Source organism: Cariama cristata, unplaced genomic scaffold (assembly GCF_000690535.1).
Source record: "Cariama cristata isolate BGI_N322 unplaced genomic scaffold, ASM69053v1 scaffold33973, whole genome shotgun sequence".
NCBI classification, from domain to species: Eukaryota; Metazoa; Chordata; class Aves; order Cariamiformes; family Cariamidae; genus Cariama; species Cariama cristata.
Window position 1 is genome coordinate 1 of NW_009609561.1, and position 15,483 is coordinate 15,483.

General features: G+C 37.8%; 1 protein-coding gene across 1 annotated transcript; it reads left to right on the plus strand.

Annotated features, from left to right (window-relative positions):
- Positions 1 to 113: 113 nt before the first annotated feature.
- LOC104156928 (nucleolar RNA helicase 2-like) lies at positions 114 to 14,890 on the plus strand (the record flags this gene model as incomplete). The annotated part of the gene is made up of 14 exons (XM_009697572.1): positions 114 to 374; positions 1,763 to 1,838; positions 2,546 to 2,724; positions 4,279 to 4,396; positions 5,081 to 5,266; positions 5,823 to 5,968; positions 6,977 to 7,126; positions 8,917 to 9,078; positions 9,896 to 10,015; positions 10,811 to 10,884; positions 11,080 to 11,230; positions 11,538 to 11,672; positions 13,797 to 13,841; positions 14,687 to 14,890. Coding segments are annotated over 14 exons (2,007 nt in total), but the record flags the coding sequence as incomplete, so codon positions are not given.
- Positions 14,891 to 15,483: the final 593 nt, after the last annotated feature.

A 15,483-nucleotide genomic window follows, 5' to 3' on the forward strand; every position in this document is an offset into this window, starting at 1 on the left:
CCCCCGCCAGGAGCGAGAACACAGACTTTTAGTTTTAACTGTCCCACGATGTCTTCTCTGGTGTCTCTTGCGTGTATTTTCATTTACCGCTGTGTTGCCCCGTGCTTTACCAGAAGGAGAAAAAAGAGAAGAAATCTAAACGCCATGACAAATCTCGGAGGAGAAAGATTCAGACGGATGAAAGTGAGCAGTCGGAGGATGATGGTGATTCCCCGAAACCCAAGAAATCCAGGAGCGAAGTTAAACAAAATGGTGATATGGGAGAAGAAAGCCCGGAGAACGGGAGGTTATCTTCCTTAAGCAATAAATCCACCCACAAAAAGCGACAGAGGAATTCTAGTGAAACGTCAAGCGGTGACAGTGAGCAAGAGCAGGTAAAACTAATGGTTGATTTAATCATAATTAGGTGTTTAGCTTTCACTCCTGCGCTGCAACAAGTTTACATTTAGAACAGGTTATCTTTCTTTCTTTCCCTCCTCGTCAGTGGAAAAATTGCTGTAATTTTTCAGGGTTTAAAGCTACTTGAACTATCCCTTCTGTCTATTATTTGCAAAAATTTAAAATTATGAAATTCCTGAAGTTCTAGATCAGCACACCACGGTTTCCTCACTTCAACAGTTCGGTACTGTGGTAGCTGTTGGCAGACAGACAAGCTGCAGTGAGATAGCGCTTTAATATGATTCAGCACCATTAGATATGATTATAATTGCCACAGATATAGTTTAATTGACTTCTTTTTGGTATCATGAGTACTTCTCTAGTGAAATAGGAATTATTTGGTTTTAGCGAGTGGAAAGAGAAAAGTTATGTATTAACATGTTGTTATGTATCATCTTATTAAATAGTAGTTGTTAACGTGACAAGATGATCCTTAATGTAAGAAAATATCGTGTTATAATTGTTTTGCAATTATTTTTAAGCCTTTCTGTAAGAATGTTTTTGTTTTGTCTGACAATTTCTATTTCGTGTAGGCTCCTTTAAAATTACTTGACATGAACCACATTTTTTTGAAGGGAAATATATCTTATTGTACCTAGGATTTGTTTTGAAAAGTCTTTATACCTGTATGTTCTGCTGTTATTCTATTTCATGTAGGTTCCTTTAAAATTACTTGACCTGAACCACATTTTTTTTGAAGGGAAATATATCTTATTGTACCTAGGATTTGTTTTGAAAAGTCTTTATACCTGTATGTTCTGCTGTTACTTAGTTTTGTTTCATGTTCCAATTGATGCATCACAAATCATCCAGGGTTTCCCTGATTTCCAGGGTTAGCATTCATTCCTTGTGCTTAACATTTTAATCGCTCTTCTGTTAAAACGTATATGAAAGTGATGTGTTACTCCGTAGGGTGCATTTGATGCTCTACCTCATAAAGTTATTCTGTCGGGGATCAACTTCTGTGTCTGTAAATCACTGTGGTGTATTAATTGGGAAGTAGGAAATAAGCTAGATATCAAACCTGAATCTTGCATATTGCAACATTATCTGTTAGGCCTTTGGTAATTATTTAAAATAGAATGTTAAAATTTATTTAAGAGTTTTCAGTTTTAATTTAGTCTTAAATTACAGATCACTTTTGTCTAACTTTGAAATATGATAGTAAGTAAACCAAAGAAGTCTCTTTAGCTGCAGCTGTGATACTGTCACTGAAAATTTGACCCTTGGGTATGATACCAGTGCCTATGCCATTACCTTGAATTTTCTGATGGTCATATGATATTCATACAGAATGTTATCTGATTTATTGTTTACCTAACAGGAGATGACTGGAGAACAGAAAGAGGGTGCTTTCTCCAATTTTTCTATTTCCAAAGGGACTGTTCAGCTTCTTCAAGGTAAGTTTCTTGGTGTGATGTGACCACAGAAAGTAAATGATCTCTCTCACGTGTTTTTATGCTCAAAGTATTCAGTCATTGAGCTTTGAGATGTGCTTTGCTTGTGCGTATGCAGGCAGAGGTGCTATAGAGAAGGCATATTGATTCCCTACTCTAAATGCATCTTTGAACAGACACTTTTCTGTTTGCAGTATTGCGCAGTTCAGCCTTTACAGTAGAATTTTAAATGACATAAGCTCAAAAAAAAATTCTGTGCGAGAATTTTTCAGTTAAAAATTATTTCAGCGTGAGTAAAGGAAACCCAGTTATATTTAGTATTTTTGGCATTAGTTTATGCATGACTTAGTATGAATTAAGAGAAGAATAGAAGCGGTTTTGACATATGTTTTATTTGAAAGGAAGAGGTTTTCATGGATAGGTGGGAAGTATTGCAGAAGTAAAGGCACAGTACTTAAAGGCTTTCATTAAAGGTTAGTAACGTCATCTGCCCCACCTAGCGCTGTGCCTGGTGGTATGAAGTGGGAGAGTAAAATAGACAGTCCCAGGGCACTCTTTACAGATGACCTCTGTGATTAAATAAGGTGATAATATAGTCCTGAGTTACTTTAGAGTTGATGGAAGTTCTGCTTGGGCTAACTTTGTCTGAAGAGTATGAAAGAACACTTGTAAAATGATCGTATTAAGGAAGTCTGTTGAAATTGTCACAGCTCGAGGAGTGACGTACCTGTTTCCTGTGCAAGTGAAGACCTTCGACCCAGTATACTCTGGCAAAGATGTCATTGCTCAAGCACGAACTGGAACAGGGAAAACATTCTCTTTTGCTATTCCCTTAATTGAAAAGCTTCAGGGAGACTCACAGGAAAGAAGAAGAGGTCGTTCACCAAAGGTAACTGTGCTTAGTTAGAATGCTGATTTTGCTTTGTCTTAAGTCCGAGTGATTCAGATTTTTAACCTGCTGGAAAAGTTCTTCAAGTTTGTGCAGCTATAAGCTAACTCACATCGAAGATTCTTTGAAAGTTGTGTTTGTTGGGCTTTGCCTGCATCCTGTGCTGATCAAGAGTAAAGAGCAAAATAGCTCTATCCACTTGTCAATTGCTTTTTCTGCTTACAGGGAGACCAAAACTACCGGTATTCAACATGTTCCTGTTTAATTTTGTTCAGTCACCTTACCTGTTCAGGTCCAGTGGTTACTGGATGCTTATTTTTCTCCCAAATTAGTAACAGATTAGTGACTTTTTCTGATTGATAAAAGCTGTATACTTAAACATGTTTGTTTAAACATGTAAATAGTCGGAGGTTTTAAAAATAGCCTTAGTTTTCACTAGGACCACCACCAGATATTGAAGTTTCTGCTCCAGAGAATGCAGATTTGTTATGAGCTGTCTGCATTCTGCTGGGGAATACCATGTATGTCTTTTCACCAAAGTCTTATGATGTCCTCCTAAACTAGATAGGCCAAAGCGTCCCCATTAATAGTGGACTTTTTTTTTGGTAAGTTTATTTCGTCTTGTCACCCATCTCATAGATTACCTGAAACTCATTCCAAAACTAGTACTAGCTGTTTTATTTGCATCTGCCCATCATGTTGGCTGTCTGACTGAGAATGCTAGCTCTAGATTTGGCACAGTCTGGTGGAGAAGGGAAAGCTTTCTTTGAGAGAGTCACCAGTCTTAAAATAAAAAAGATTTCAGGCTTCACTCTACCATAGTACACTACTATTTTCTTTTTTGTAATGTGTTTCAATGTTGAAAGAAGTAGTAGGATAAGGATTTTAAGGTTCCTTTTGTCAAGCCACTAATGGCAGGTTTGAGAGCAGTACTGCAATCACACGTTAAACGAAATTAGTTAAAACTCCTAGCTAGTAGCTTGGCCGTCATATGCAGTGAAGCCTCTTTATTGGACGAGAGGATGGTTCCTCGGTTGCTTCTGCAGGGATATCAGCACAGGCTCCATAATCATGCTGAACACCAGCTTTGCAGACTGAACATATGTTTTCCTGAGTCGCAAGGAAGCTGAGAGACAGTTGATAGCTCTTTCTTACACCTTCTTGCCAACTGTGAGGCATTACCGAGCATGTGTAAAAACCTTTTATTACCCAAATCCTTCAGTCTTGTACTCAAACAGCATATGCGCATGTAGAAGAAAACTTGTAGCTGATCTGTTCAAGAGCTAAAGTTAAATAAGATTTAAGTACCTCCTGTCTATCTCATTTAAAAAGAAGTTAGCCTGTCCTAAATGAGTATGTGCTGAAGGAGATTAATGATGCTACAAGAGACTTAAGCAGTGTGTTTCTCTAATCTTTGCTTAGATAACTATTTAAACCAGATTTTTTTTTTTAAAATTATGTAAATGGTCAGGCCTAAACCAATGATTAGAAGTCTAGTGGTTTCTTGGCGGAAGCCATGCTGAGAGAACATCTGTTTCTCTTTCTTCTGTCTAGGTACTAGTTCTTTGTCCAACAAGAGAGCTCGCAAACCAGGTTGCCAAAGATTTCAAGGACATCACGAGAAAGCTAACAGTAGCTTGTTTTTATGGAGGAACTCCATACAATGGACAAAGTAAGTGACACTTATCACTAATAATTGAAATGTCCGTTGGCTGACATATTTGAGAAATGCAGTTGAGTCCTTCCAAACACACACTTTTAACTCAAGAACTGGAGGGTATTCATGGGGAATTCAGTAGTTCAGAATGTATCTTTTTATGGTGAGAAATAACCGTAGCTCTCAATTATATTGTTGGTGTTCCTTGTCTACCCATGTACTTTAAATTAAAGTGAAAGAGATTATACTGTGTGTATACAGAGTATTTGGGTTTAGTTTCTTGTAAACATTTATATTTTCTTTGAAAAATGTTCAATCTTAGAGCTGTGAGTGGGTGTGGGTTATAAAGGTTTTTTTAAGTTTCCAATTAAGGTAGACAATTGGCAAGAGCCATTTCCAAAGTCTGTTAAAAGAAGCTCTTTGTTTCCCACTTCATTTAAATCATGGGGAGAGGGAAGGGAGATGGGAAATCTTTTCCTTCAGGAAAAGCAGTATAACTTCTACTTTCCCAGTTTTGTTTTTTTTTTCCCCAAGTTTTCTCCTCCTGTTCATCATTTGTTCTCACTTACATTTGTAAGGAGAGTACTTACGAATGGTTTAAGAAGCGGTTTTGTTATTACTTAGCTACTATGTGTTTCTAATGTAGAGAAACTACCTAGTTCACTTCTAACTCCTCTTCTGCTCTTTCCTGTTTATCAGTTGATCTCATGAGAAGTGGCATTGATATTTTGGTTGGGACACCTGGTCGAATCAAAGACCATCTTCAGAGTGGCAAGCTGGACCTTACCAAGGTGAAACATGTTGTACTTGATGAAGTTGACCAGATGCTGGACATGGGATTTGCTGAGCAAGTAGAAGACATTTTACGAGTTGCATACAAGAAAGGTAATGTTGATATTTAAACGAATAGTAGGAAATATTAGTAACAATTTAGTCTGCTAAAATTCAGGTGTATTTTTCTGAAAGTTGCAAGGTGGCTTTGTTTAGAAATGACTGAATACTATATATTGTAGGAAATGTACTGTGAATGCAGTGTATGAGGAAGTGCTGTGAAAATGGGACTCATTCATAGGACCTTGGCAAAGTTTAAAATCTGGTACCTAGGGGTGTGTAAATAAATTTCTTTGACACCTATCTATAGGTTCTACTTGGACTTCTTCTAGTTAAAAGGAATTAGAAGCTTTTTACCCTTTTCACCACTTGAAAATAGATTGGACTTTTGGTCATAGTAACTTTTTTCCTAATCTTGAAAATATTTAGACTTTCTAGAGTATTTTTTCTCCAGGTGTTGGTAATGCATGAATTTAAAAAGCAAAACTGCCTTTTTTATTTTATATGCTCATATTTGACCTCATATTTTTAGTAACCCATATAATCAACTTTGTATACATCTGTAAGATGAAACATACGAAGTTAGTGAAACATTGTTCTGTGTTTTAAGATTCTGAAGACAATCCCCAGACGCTACTGTTTTCTGCAACTTGCCCTCATTGGGTGTATGATGTGGCTAAGAAATACATGAAGTCTAAATATGAACAGATTGACCTTATTGGGAAAAGAACTCAAAAGGCTGCTACAACAGTAGAAGTGAGTAATCTATTTATTGTGGAATGTTTTCAGGCCTTGTCCCTTTCCCTCTGTGCTACAATGGTCATCCCATCCTAAGGTATATTATCAGAAGGATGTTGAAAGTTGTTTTGAGAATTGGTTTTTTTTAAGCATAAGGCATATTACAGCTAGTCAAACTGTTCCTAGGTTTAGGACCTGTCTCTCTTCCCACAACATCCAGTAACCATATAGACATCTCAGGTAGAGTGAGGATTCAATTACCAGTTAGTTTTGTTGGTTTTCAGAGAAGAGTGGTATCTGAGTTTACCCAAGTTGGAAGCGGAAGGCACACATTAACATCAACCTGACTCTTTTAAATCACCACAGACATCACAGTCAAATTCTGCTATTCTGTATACAGGAGATTTTTTTCAAACGGCATGTGGTGTCTCAGCTCACTAGGCCTTTGCTTGCTATGGTATTTACTGCACAGCAAGGAGTACAATACATATATGCTAGAAGCCTGAATTAATTATCTTCACTTGAAAAGATATTGTTTCTGCTTAAGTACAGTTTACTGGTTACTTTGACAGATCAGTTGGGACACATCATAATTGTATCAGTGGGATTGAAAGAATGTTAATCTTGTGCTTGAAAAAAGCTTGTAACACACCGTATTTACTTGTTTCCCTTTATCTGACCTAAAGCTTTAGTTGATAGAATTGTGAAAAAATCTTGCACCGCTGACTGTCCTCTAGGGAAAAGATATAACATCTCCTGTGTTTTTTTTTCCTTGCTTTAAAAAAGTGATTTGTAGACTGTAATATTTTTTCCCTCTTAGTGTAATTATTTCACTTAATGTTAGAATAATTATGGTGGACCTAAGAGCCTTATGGATTTCGGACGTTCCAGGAATGGGAGTTAGCATATTTTGCCCATCAGGAAACTGTATAACCCCTTAATATTTCAGGATTTTACACTTTCAAATGTATTAAAAAAGAATCTTGTCTTTTTCTGTAAGCTAAATACTGAAATTCTTTTCCATAGCATTTGGCAATAGAGTGTCACTGGTCTCAGAGAGCTGCTGTTATTGGAGATGTCATTCAGGTCTACAGTGGCAGCCACGGGAGGACCATTGTCTTTTGTGAGACCAAAAAGGAGGCAAATGAACTGGCTCTGAACGCTTCAATCAAACAGGTATTTTATTATCTGTATTAAGTAACAAAACCTGTCAGAGATGTATCAACCCTATGTTGATAGCCGACCTGTGCTGAGTAACTTCCAAAGAGAGACTTTCAAAGCGGATAAGGCAGGCTTTTGCAGGTGGTCAGATAATTTCAAAACTGCTCCAAAAGAACCTTAAAAAACCTCAAACCCAAACTGTTTGAAAGTTTACAGCATTATTGTCTTCAGAACTAGGCTGCACTAGCAGATGCTGGACTATAAAGGGTTCTTTTCTTGAAAGAAGAATTCTCATTGACATTAAATGAAGCTATCATGAATTATTTTTTCTGTAGAGAGGACTGTCTTGGATTAAAAAAAGGCTTAGACAACTATTAGGATAACTGGTTGTGGTACTGGAATAGCAGTTACTGAGATGTGATGTTGACATTAATTAGTGTTGTCGGAGAGGGGGGACAGTTAGGGTTTAGAGCTGTAATGTAATGGAGGCTATATTTGTATTTTCATTAAGATGTTTATTAGCTGATATGAAGCATTTGAAGATGTATACACAGAAAGAATTCAATCTGCCATCTCTTGTGAATGACCTCTGGTGTATTCCTGAGACTTGTGGTATGGCACACACTAGCACTGGTGGATAGGTAACTCGTCGATGTAGTGGTGCAATGTTTATGGCGTGTAGTGACGCTGGCATTGCATGCTTGGTTTTGGTGGTGGTATCACAGCAACTATTTTTTCTGTATGTGTTTTCATTGAGGAGATGGGTGAAGTTATGTCTAGAAAGCATTATAGCATTATGTTCCTAGGGAAAGGAGAAGCTTTTTCATCTGTCACAACTGTGTTCAGGAGTGTTTCTTACACACTCCTAGATGACCTCAGTGACAGCTGAGCATGAAGCCTTATCCTACATTACTGGTGGTGTTAGTGATACCAAATCTTGCATAGGCAAAGCAGAACTCTGATCTTGGTAGGTTTGAGAAGGAAATAACTTAGATGTTTCTGTTCTAGCATATTAATACTTGCTAACAGAATATATTATTAATACTTGCTAACAGAATATATGCCTATTCCATTTACCAGCTGACATCAATTCAAAACTGTCTGAAAAAGAGTTTTTGAATTCTATGCTGACCATAGCAACGTGTTAGTATTTTTTCAATTCATTCTCTGTTACATGTGGAAAATATCGTAGCCATCCACAGGCAAGCTGTGAAATGTGAAGTGGAGGAAAAATAATTTTTGTATATGTGGTCTTCATACTTGTTACTGCTGTGATACAGAAGGACTTTCAGAAAGTTTGGATTAAACCAAAATTATCTTTGAAGCTGTAGTTAGTTGTTTGGTTTTTTTTAGGATCACTTGTATTTTAATCCTTTATTTGTAGTGGAGAAATTAATATATTAAGGGGGATTTAGAAGAAACACTATTTTGGAAAAGATGTCTAAGTAAATACTAAGAAGGCCTGAGAAAATTGTCGATGGCTATTTTGAAATACTTGCATAGATGGTGCGGGTGGCAAGTTAGGGTATAGTTGTTTTCATAGGACACAGTAATTAAGAGTTGGAGATAAGACATATGTTGCAATTCTGTTTCCCTACCTTTGTTAAAGGTCTTTGAGGTACGTGAATAAGAAGCACTGAGTAAATATTGTAAGACACCTAAAATATAAACTCTGGTAATTCAGTTGTTGTGTTATCTTGCCATACGGTATCTATCAAATACCAAGATACTGTACCCAAAACTGACCATAAAATGGAGCATCATTGTAGGTTTTGGTACAGTCTTATAATAATACTGTTTTTCAGGATTGCCAGTCGTTGCATGGTGACATTCCTCAGAAGCAAAGAGAGATCACACTGAAGGGTTTTAGAAATGGTACATTTAAAGTTCTGGTTGCAACCAACGTAGCTGCCCGTGGTTTAGACATCCCTGAAGTTGACTTGGTTGTACAAGGTTCACCACCAAAGGTAGGAGATGGTTGGGCTGGGTGTCTTGTAATAATTCGTAGTCTTGTTCGGGTGTCTTGTAATAATTTGTAGTCTTGTTCTCAAGTAGTATATGCTATCAGGTGATGGTGTTCACCACACAGACTTTATCAGCATTGCATTTAAGGATAAGAAATGTCCTGACATATAGAAGTAGTTTCTTAGAGGATTTTTTCAGAGTGCCTCAGTCCCTAATATGTTAAAGATGGTCCCTTTAAAATGCCTTCTTTTAAGGCTGTTCAAAGCCTCTCCCTTCAAGGCCATGTATGGTGATTGCAAGTCTGGAAGCAGCGGGAAGGAAAGAAAGGCTGTTTGTCTTGCAAGAACGATTCACTAAGTAGGGGCATATATGAGGAGGGGACCCCAACAGAGAGAACATTAGCTTAAGTTCATAAGAACATAAGTTAAGGGGACTTAGAAGAAACAAGATACTTTTTCAGTGAATTTGGTATTAATGTCTCAGTAACCATGCTCAAATTGATGTGCAGGAGGGTGAGTGGGATTGTTATAGAGGTATACACGCTCAAAATGTTTTCTCGTATTCTCTGTGGTGATGCCAGAACAAGACTTAGTTGATCCATGCTTATGGTTCTGGCTTTCAAACTGTGATTTTTAGAGGGTTGTGGAAAAGCTTACTCTTTTGACTTTAGTGAAACAATGTTTTTTCATGTAATTGTCTGATGCAGTTATTGTGTATTGTTCAGGCTTAACTATAATAGCTTCTACTAAGTTATGTGAATGCAATGAATTGATTAAATTACAATAAATCAGATAAGTCATAAGGCTATTTATTTTGAAGGATGTGGAGTCCTATATCCATCGTTCTGGACGCACAGGTCGAGCTGGACGGACTGGGATCTGTATCTGTTTTTATCAGCGAAAGGAAGAACATCAGTTAAGATATGTGGAGCAAAAAGCGGTAAAGTATAGTAGTATTCTAATCACGAGCACTCAAATGTAATGCGTTAGGGCAGCGTGTAAAATCTTCGTGTTTTGTTCAGTTACAGAATATAGCTTATGTAGCACCCAGTTGAGGTTCATTTACCTTGCAGAGTTTGGGTACGCTCTCAGTTACTGTGGAGCAGGGAACACGCTGCAGATTCTCATGCCCACGCTTCTTCAGCAAATGTCAATAAGATTGTACCTGTGGAGATGAGAAAAACCAGCAGGATTTCAGTTTAGTGTTCACCCTGGCTTATCATCTGATCAGGGGTTTGCGTATGTGTACCTTTACTGAGAACTGTTACTTCCATTTTTGCACTTTGAGCACTGTTCCATATGGTAGTTTTCTCACCAATCAAGTATTCAGTTGGGATGAAATGGTTTAGTCTGGGCACATAAAACTCAGACTTACAGTTAGAAAGGCTGTGTAACTTCTACTTAAATCCAAGTAAATCAGACTAAAATTAGTAATTTAGAATTTGCATGGCTTTTTTCCCCTGGAATCTGCCAAAATGATCTCTGTTTATTTCAGTTTAAGGTCACTGGATCATTAAAACTGACCTGGTACTTAGAAGACTTTTAAGTGTTACCCATTTTCCTGTAAGCTTCACCTTGTAATTTTCACTAGCAGAAGTTGGGAGTTAAAAGGTGAAAAGAAGAAGAAAAATTATAGATTTAAATGCTTGTTTCGTTGGAGTCCAATACTGTTTCTTTAGATCTGAATTATTTATGGTCTGCAGCTTTCATCTGTATTTTGCTTTTTAAATTTCAGGGCATTACATTCAAGCGTGTTGGTGTTCCTACTGCAACAGATATAATAAAGGCTTCCAGCAAAGATGCCATCAGGTGTGTTCAGTGATACAACAAGCCCTGTTGTATCTTCCTATCTTCCTAGTTTAGAAGGGTTGTTTGGTTTGTTCTCTGCTCTCTCTCTGAACTCTCTGAACTCATCACTCTTAAAGTCTTACACTGCTGTTTTTCTTCTATTCCAGAGCCTAGTAAACACTAATGTATACTTTTTTTTTTTCTTTAATTACTTAGGTGTCTGGATTCTGTTCCTCAAACTGCTATTGAGTATTTCAAAGAATCTGCTCGGTTCCTAATACAAGACAAGGGACCAGTTAATGCTCTGGCTGCAGCTCTAGCCCATATTTCAGGTGCTACTTCCATTGAACAGCGCAAAAAGGATGCGGTAAGGGCGTATGGCTTAACGGTTGTCTTCAATCTGAAAAAAACCCACACACATCTGTGTTCTTTCATTAGGGAGTTATTTGTCTCCTTATGATTTTGTTTATGGGAACTGTACTTCACCCGCTAGGAACTACTAATTTAGTTAAGGGCAAGAATATAGTGGCTATAAATATACTTGCTCTCCTGTAACAGTATCCACTTGAAAACTTTGTTTATAAATTGTAAATTAGCAGTTTCTCATGTCTGATAGATGTACTGAAGCTTGTTCCTCTGACGGAATGGAGCATGCTGTGTTTCTTACTCCTTAGGGATTTGTTACAATGATACTACACTGCTCTGAAGAAATAAACAATATGAGCTATGCTTGGCGAAGACTGCGGGAACTGTTGGGTGATGATGTTGACAGGAAGGTGAACAGAATGTGTTTCCTCAAGGGAAGAATGGTAAGCTTTTTTTGTGTCTCTGTTAATGAGATCTTCTCATTGTAGCTTTTTCTCAGCAGTGTCAGGGGAGATAATTTGGTCTTTTTCCCTGTTCCAGGCTCTGCTGGTAAGGACATGACTGGTAGAAGGATAGGCCTCAATCTATTGTATTAGGGCTTAGGCATCTCAGGGACTTAGGGCTCTGCTCCGCTGAGATGCTGAGGTAGTAGTATAATGCGATATACAGCATGCCGATAGGGATAACAGAACAGGTGAAAGGTACGAACCGTGCTAACTCTGCCTTGATGACAAAACATAGAACAGGATTTGTTAAGACAGTTGGTTCTGATAGTGCATGTCCATAGTATTTCTGGTACCTGAAAACTGCCAGATCAGAAAGTTACTGTTTGGCTTGCGTGCTTGACAATGTTGCAACAACAGTAGCAAAGCTCACCGAGAGACAGTTAAGCAAAAGTGATTCCCCTCACTCTTCTTGTCTCAGAATTTGCGTGCATTTTTCACAAACACGAAAATGTGTGATCAAATAGTGTGTCCAGGATTATTTGTGGTGACACAGAGGACAAGGAATGCTTATATCCTGCTTTTGCGAGTTGTTAGGCATTATTGCTGATTTGCTCCATCTTTGTGTTTTTCTGGGCCTATTTCTTGTTTCTCAACATAGCCTCATCAATCAAACGGAACAGAGAGATGCAGTGATCTTGATGACTTAATTTGTATGCTGTCAACACATACCATTCTCTTTTCCCTTCCTCTGCTGTTATTTTTCTGGTGCTTTCACACGCCTACATTTCCGTCCATACTTCATTTATATCCCTGTTGAAGTTTCCATCACAGACACCATATACCACATGTTGTTACAGAGAATGATTCGGTTTGTGTTTCCCTGTTTTTATGTGGTTTAAGGTGGTGTGGGATGGGGATAACAACAGACAAACTAAAAAGACCCCAATACTGTTTGAAGATGAGTCGGGAGGACACTTCAGAGGCAGATGTTGAATGGAATTTTATCTAGAGATTTGTAATAGAAGCATTAAGATTGGTATGAGTGCAGGTGGAATGGATGCCTTTTGGAAGTACCAAAAAGAGAGAGATTTAAAAATAGCAGCTGTTGATGGCACCTAGTTTAGCAAGTCATCAAAATCACGGCACATCTATATGCCAATACTGAGGTTATTTGGTAAACTAGAAAGCCTAAAACAAGGGACAGCCTACACTTGAACAACAGTTTAAAGATTTTTTTTTTTTTTTCAATAAAAGCAAATGTTGTCTCAGGTGCTGTGTGTGTTCTATTCTGCCTTTGTGTAAAAGTTAACCTAAGTGTCTTGCTGCATAAATTTCGCACATAGTTCACAAGGTTTCTTGGCCAGACACTTCTCATTCTTAATTTGACTTGAGGATACTTCTTTATGATAGTGAACTATTTTTACTGTTTCCATCTCTGGAATATTTTCTTAATGCATCCTTCACACATGATACTTGATATTGTATTAATTGGTAAGATTTGTTTTATTGTCCTTGCCTCTGTCTCTCTAGTCACAGCATTGTTCTGTATTTGATATGTGGAAGACTATCTATGAATGGTTTTCGTTGTATCAGATTTGTAATTATCTATATCCAGAGTGCTCATTCGGTCAAAGAATATGTATTGTATTTAATCATTCAAGTAGTTTAACTTCAGATGTTTAGTCTGAACCTAAATGTGCAGTTTACTGGGTGTACACATTTCTTAGTATAGGTTCAAACTTCTGATTTGAAAGAATTTACAAAATGAGTAATGCAGAAGCCAACAGACCACAGTTTCGGATAGAGAGGGTTATAAGCTTATTGTTAAAGAGCAAGAAAATGTGAATTGGAAGTACTGGAGTACTGGCTATGCAGAGGAAAGAAAAATGTGTCTATCTGAGGAAAACATTAAGGAAGTGTAGGTGTTTTGAGAAATACTGATGCAACTCCCAGTGTTCAAAGCTTTTAAAGTATCTTAAGTCTTGATTAAAAAAAGCCACTTCGAAATGTAAAACTGTTTGTTCTAGTACATAGATTTGTAGGCTCTTTTTTTTTTTTTTTTTAGTTGCAGTCAATTAAAAGGCGAGACTTGTATCCATTAAAATTATTCTTTCTTTTTAGGGTGTGTGCTTTGATATTCCTGCAGCGGACCAAAAGGAGATAGAGGTACATTCATGGAGATTTCTGATTACAACAGACTGTAGATTAAACTGGCTGGACTGGGTTAGGCAGAAAACATTATGTAGCCTGTATCCTGCCTTTCCTAGTGGCAAAAGGGATGGCCTTGGAGGAATTGAAGAACAGGACAAGCATACAGTGTTCCTTTCCTAAAGCATTCCCCGGTCTCCAAAAATCTGTAGCTTGAGGCTTTTGCACTGAGTGGTGGTGTGAACAATCCACCCTTTGTTACTGCTGCTGGATTAATCTTTGTAGGCAATGAGTTTTGTCACACTATAAAATCCCCCTTTTTCTATTCTCCGCCCCCCATACTTTTCACCCAGAATTCTCTCCACAGAAAAGCAAATTCCAGCATATTGCTTGGCAGAATTAGTATTCCCATGCCAAAAATTGCTAGACTTTCAGTCTTTCCTTCAGGTATTTCTCCCTTAGTGCATCTCTATACCCTCATGCCCTAGCATTCGTTCACTCTTTAACCTGTGTTTGGTTCTGAATTAGAGGGGAATTGAGAGGAGGGTGTGGATTTGTGATAAGTAATAATTGTAGTGATATTCTTAACAAATGAAAAAAGAGTTTACTGATGAGGCTGCTCTGTAAAGCTCTAAGGTGGGTTTCAGTTCTGTTCTATAGTACCTGAGGCATACTCAGACAGCTAGCTGTAGCCCTTACGCTTAAAACTTTGAAACCAGTGTTGACCACTTCAGTTAGAAACTTGAATCTCCTATATTAGCTCACAATTTTACCTTTTCAGTTGAGCAAATTTAATAATTATGAAATACCCTGTATTTGCATTCCTGGAATTTAACTTGCTATGTCTGACTTTATTTCAAAAGGCAAGATGGGAAGATTCAAAACAATGGCGTTTGTGCGTGGCGACTGAATTACCTGAATTAGTAGAATCGCAGCGGGGAGGAGGAGGCGGAGGAAATGGCCGAAGCTTCTCAAGCTTCAGGAACGGGCGACGGGGTGGCTCTGGTAGAAACAGATTCAGAAGCAGGGGCCAGAAACGAAGTTTTGACAGAGCATTTGATCGTTAACTTCAACAATCCAGACGTGGAAAAAATGGGACTGCAGTATTTTATATTACATTAAATTAGGCTGTTGCTATGTGTTTGTACCACTTGGAAAAAAAAATCTGTCATTCAGATTTTTTTTTTTTCTCAGTACTACTTTGGTCATAAGAAAAATCCTGTTCACTTTAAGAAACATAAGAAAAAGAAAACTTTTATTGTTTCCTTTCTTTCTCATATGCCCCTTTCACCTGTAAGACTTAAATCTTTATTCGCGTTGAAAACTGTAGCCTGACTCACTGTATAATATATAGATCTTAACTGCTGGTCAAAACTGTACATTTTCCAAAAAAAAATAAAATATTATTTTACAAGTTCATATTCTGTTAGAAGGTTTTAACAGTGTGTGCGTGTTGGGCAAAGGGAAGTAGCGTAGTTTTGAGTATACACACGTAGGGTTTTGGGTTTTTTTAATGACATGGGAGGCACCTACGTACATTATGACATGCGGGTAAGCATTGCTCTGCCAGCATCGGGCGTAGGGTGCCGCGATCTGGTTACCGGATTTTGAAGCGTGGCGGCAGGAGCCCCGTGAGGGGAGGAGGTGAACCGGCGCCGCG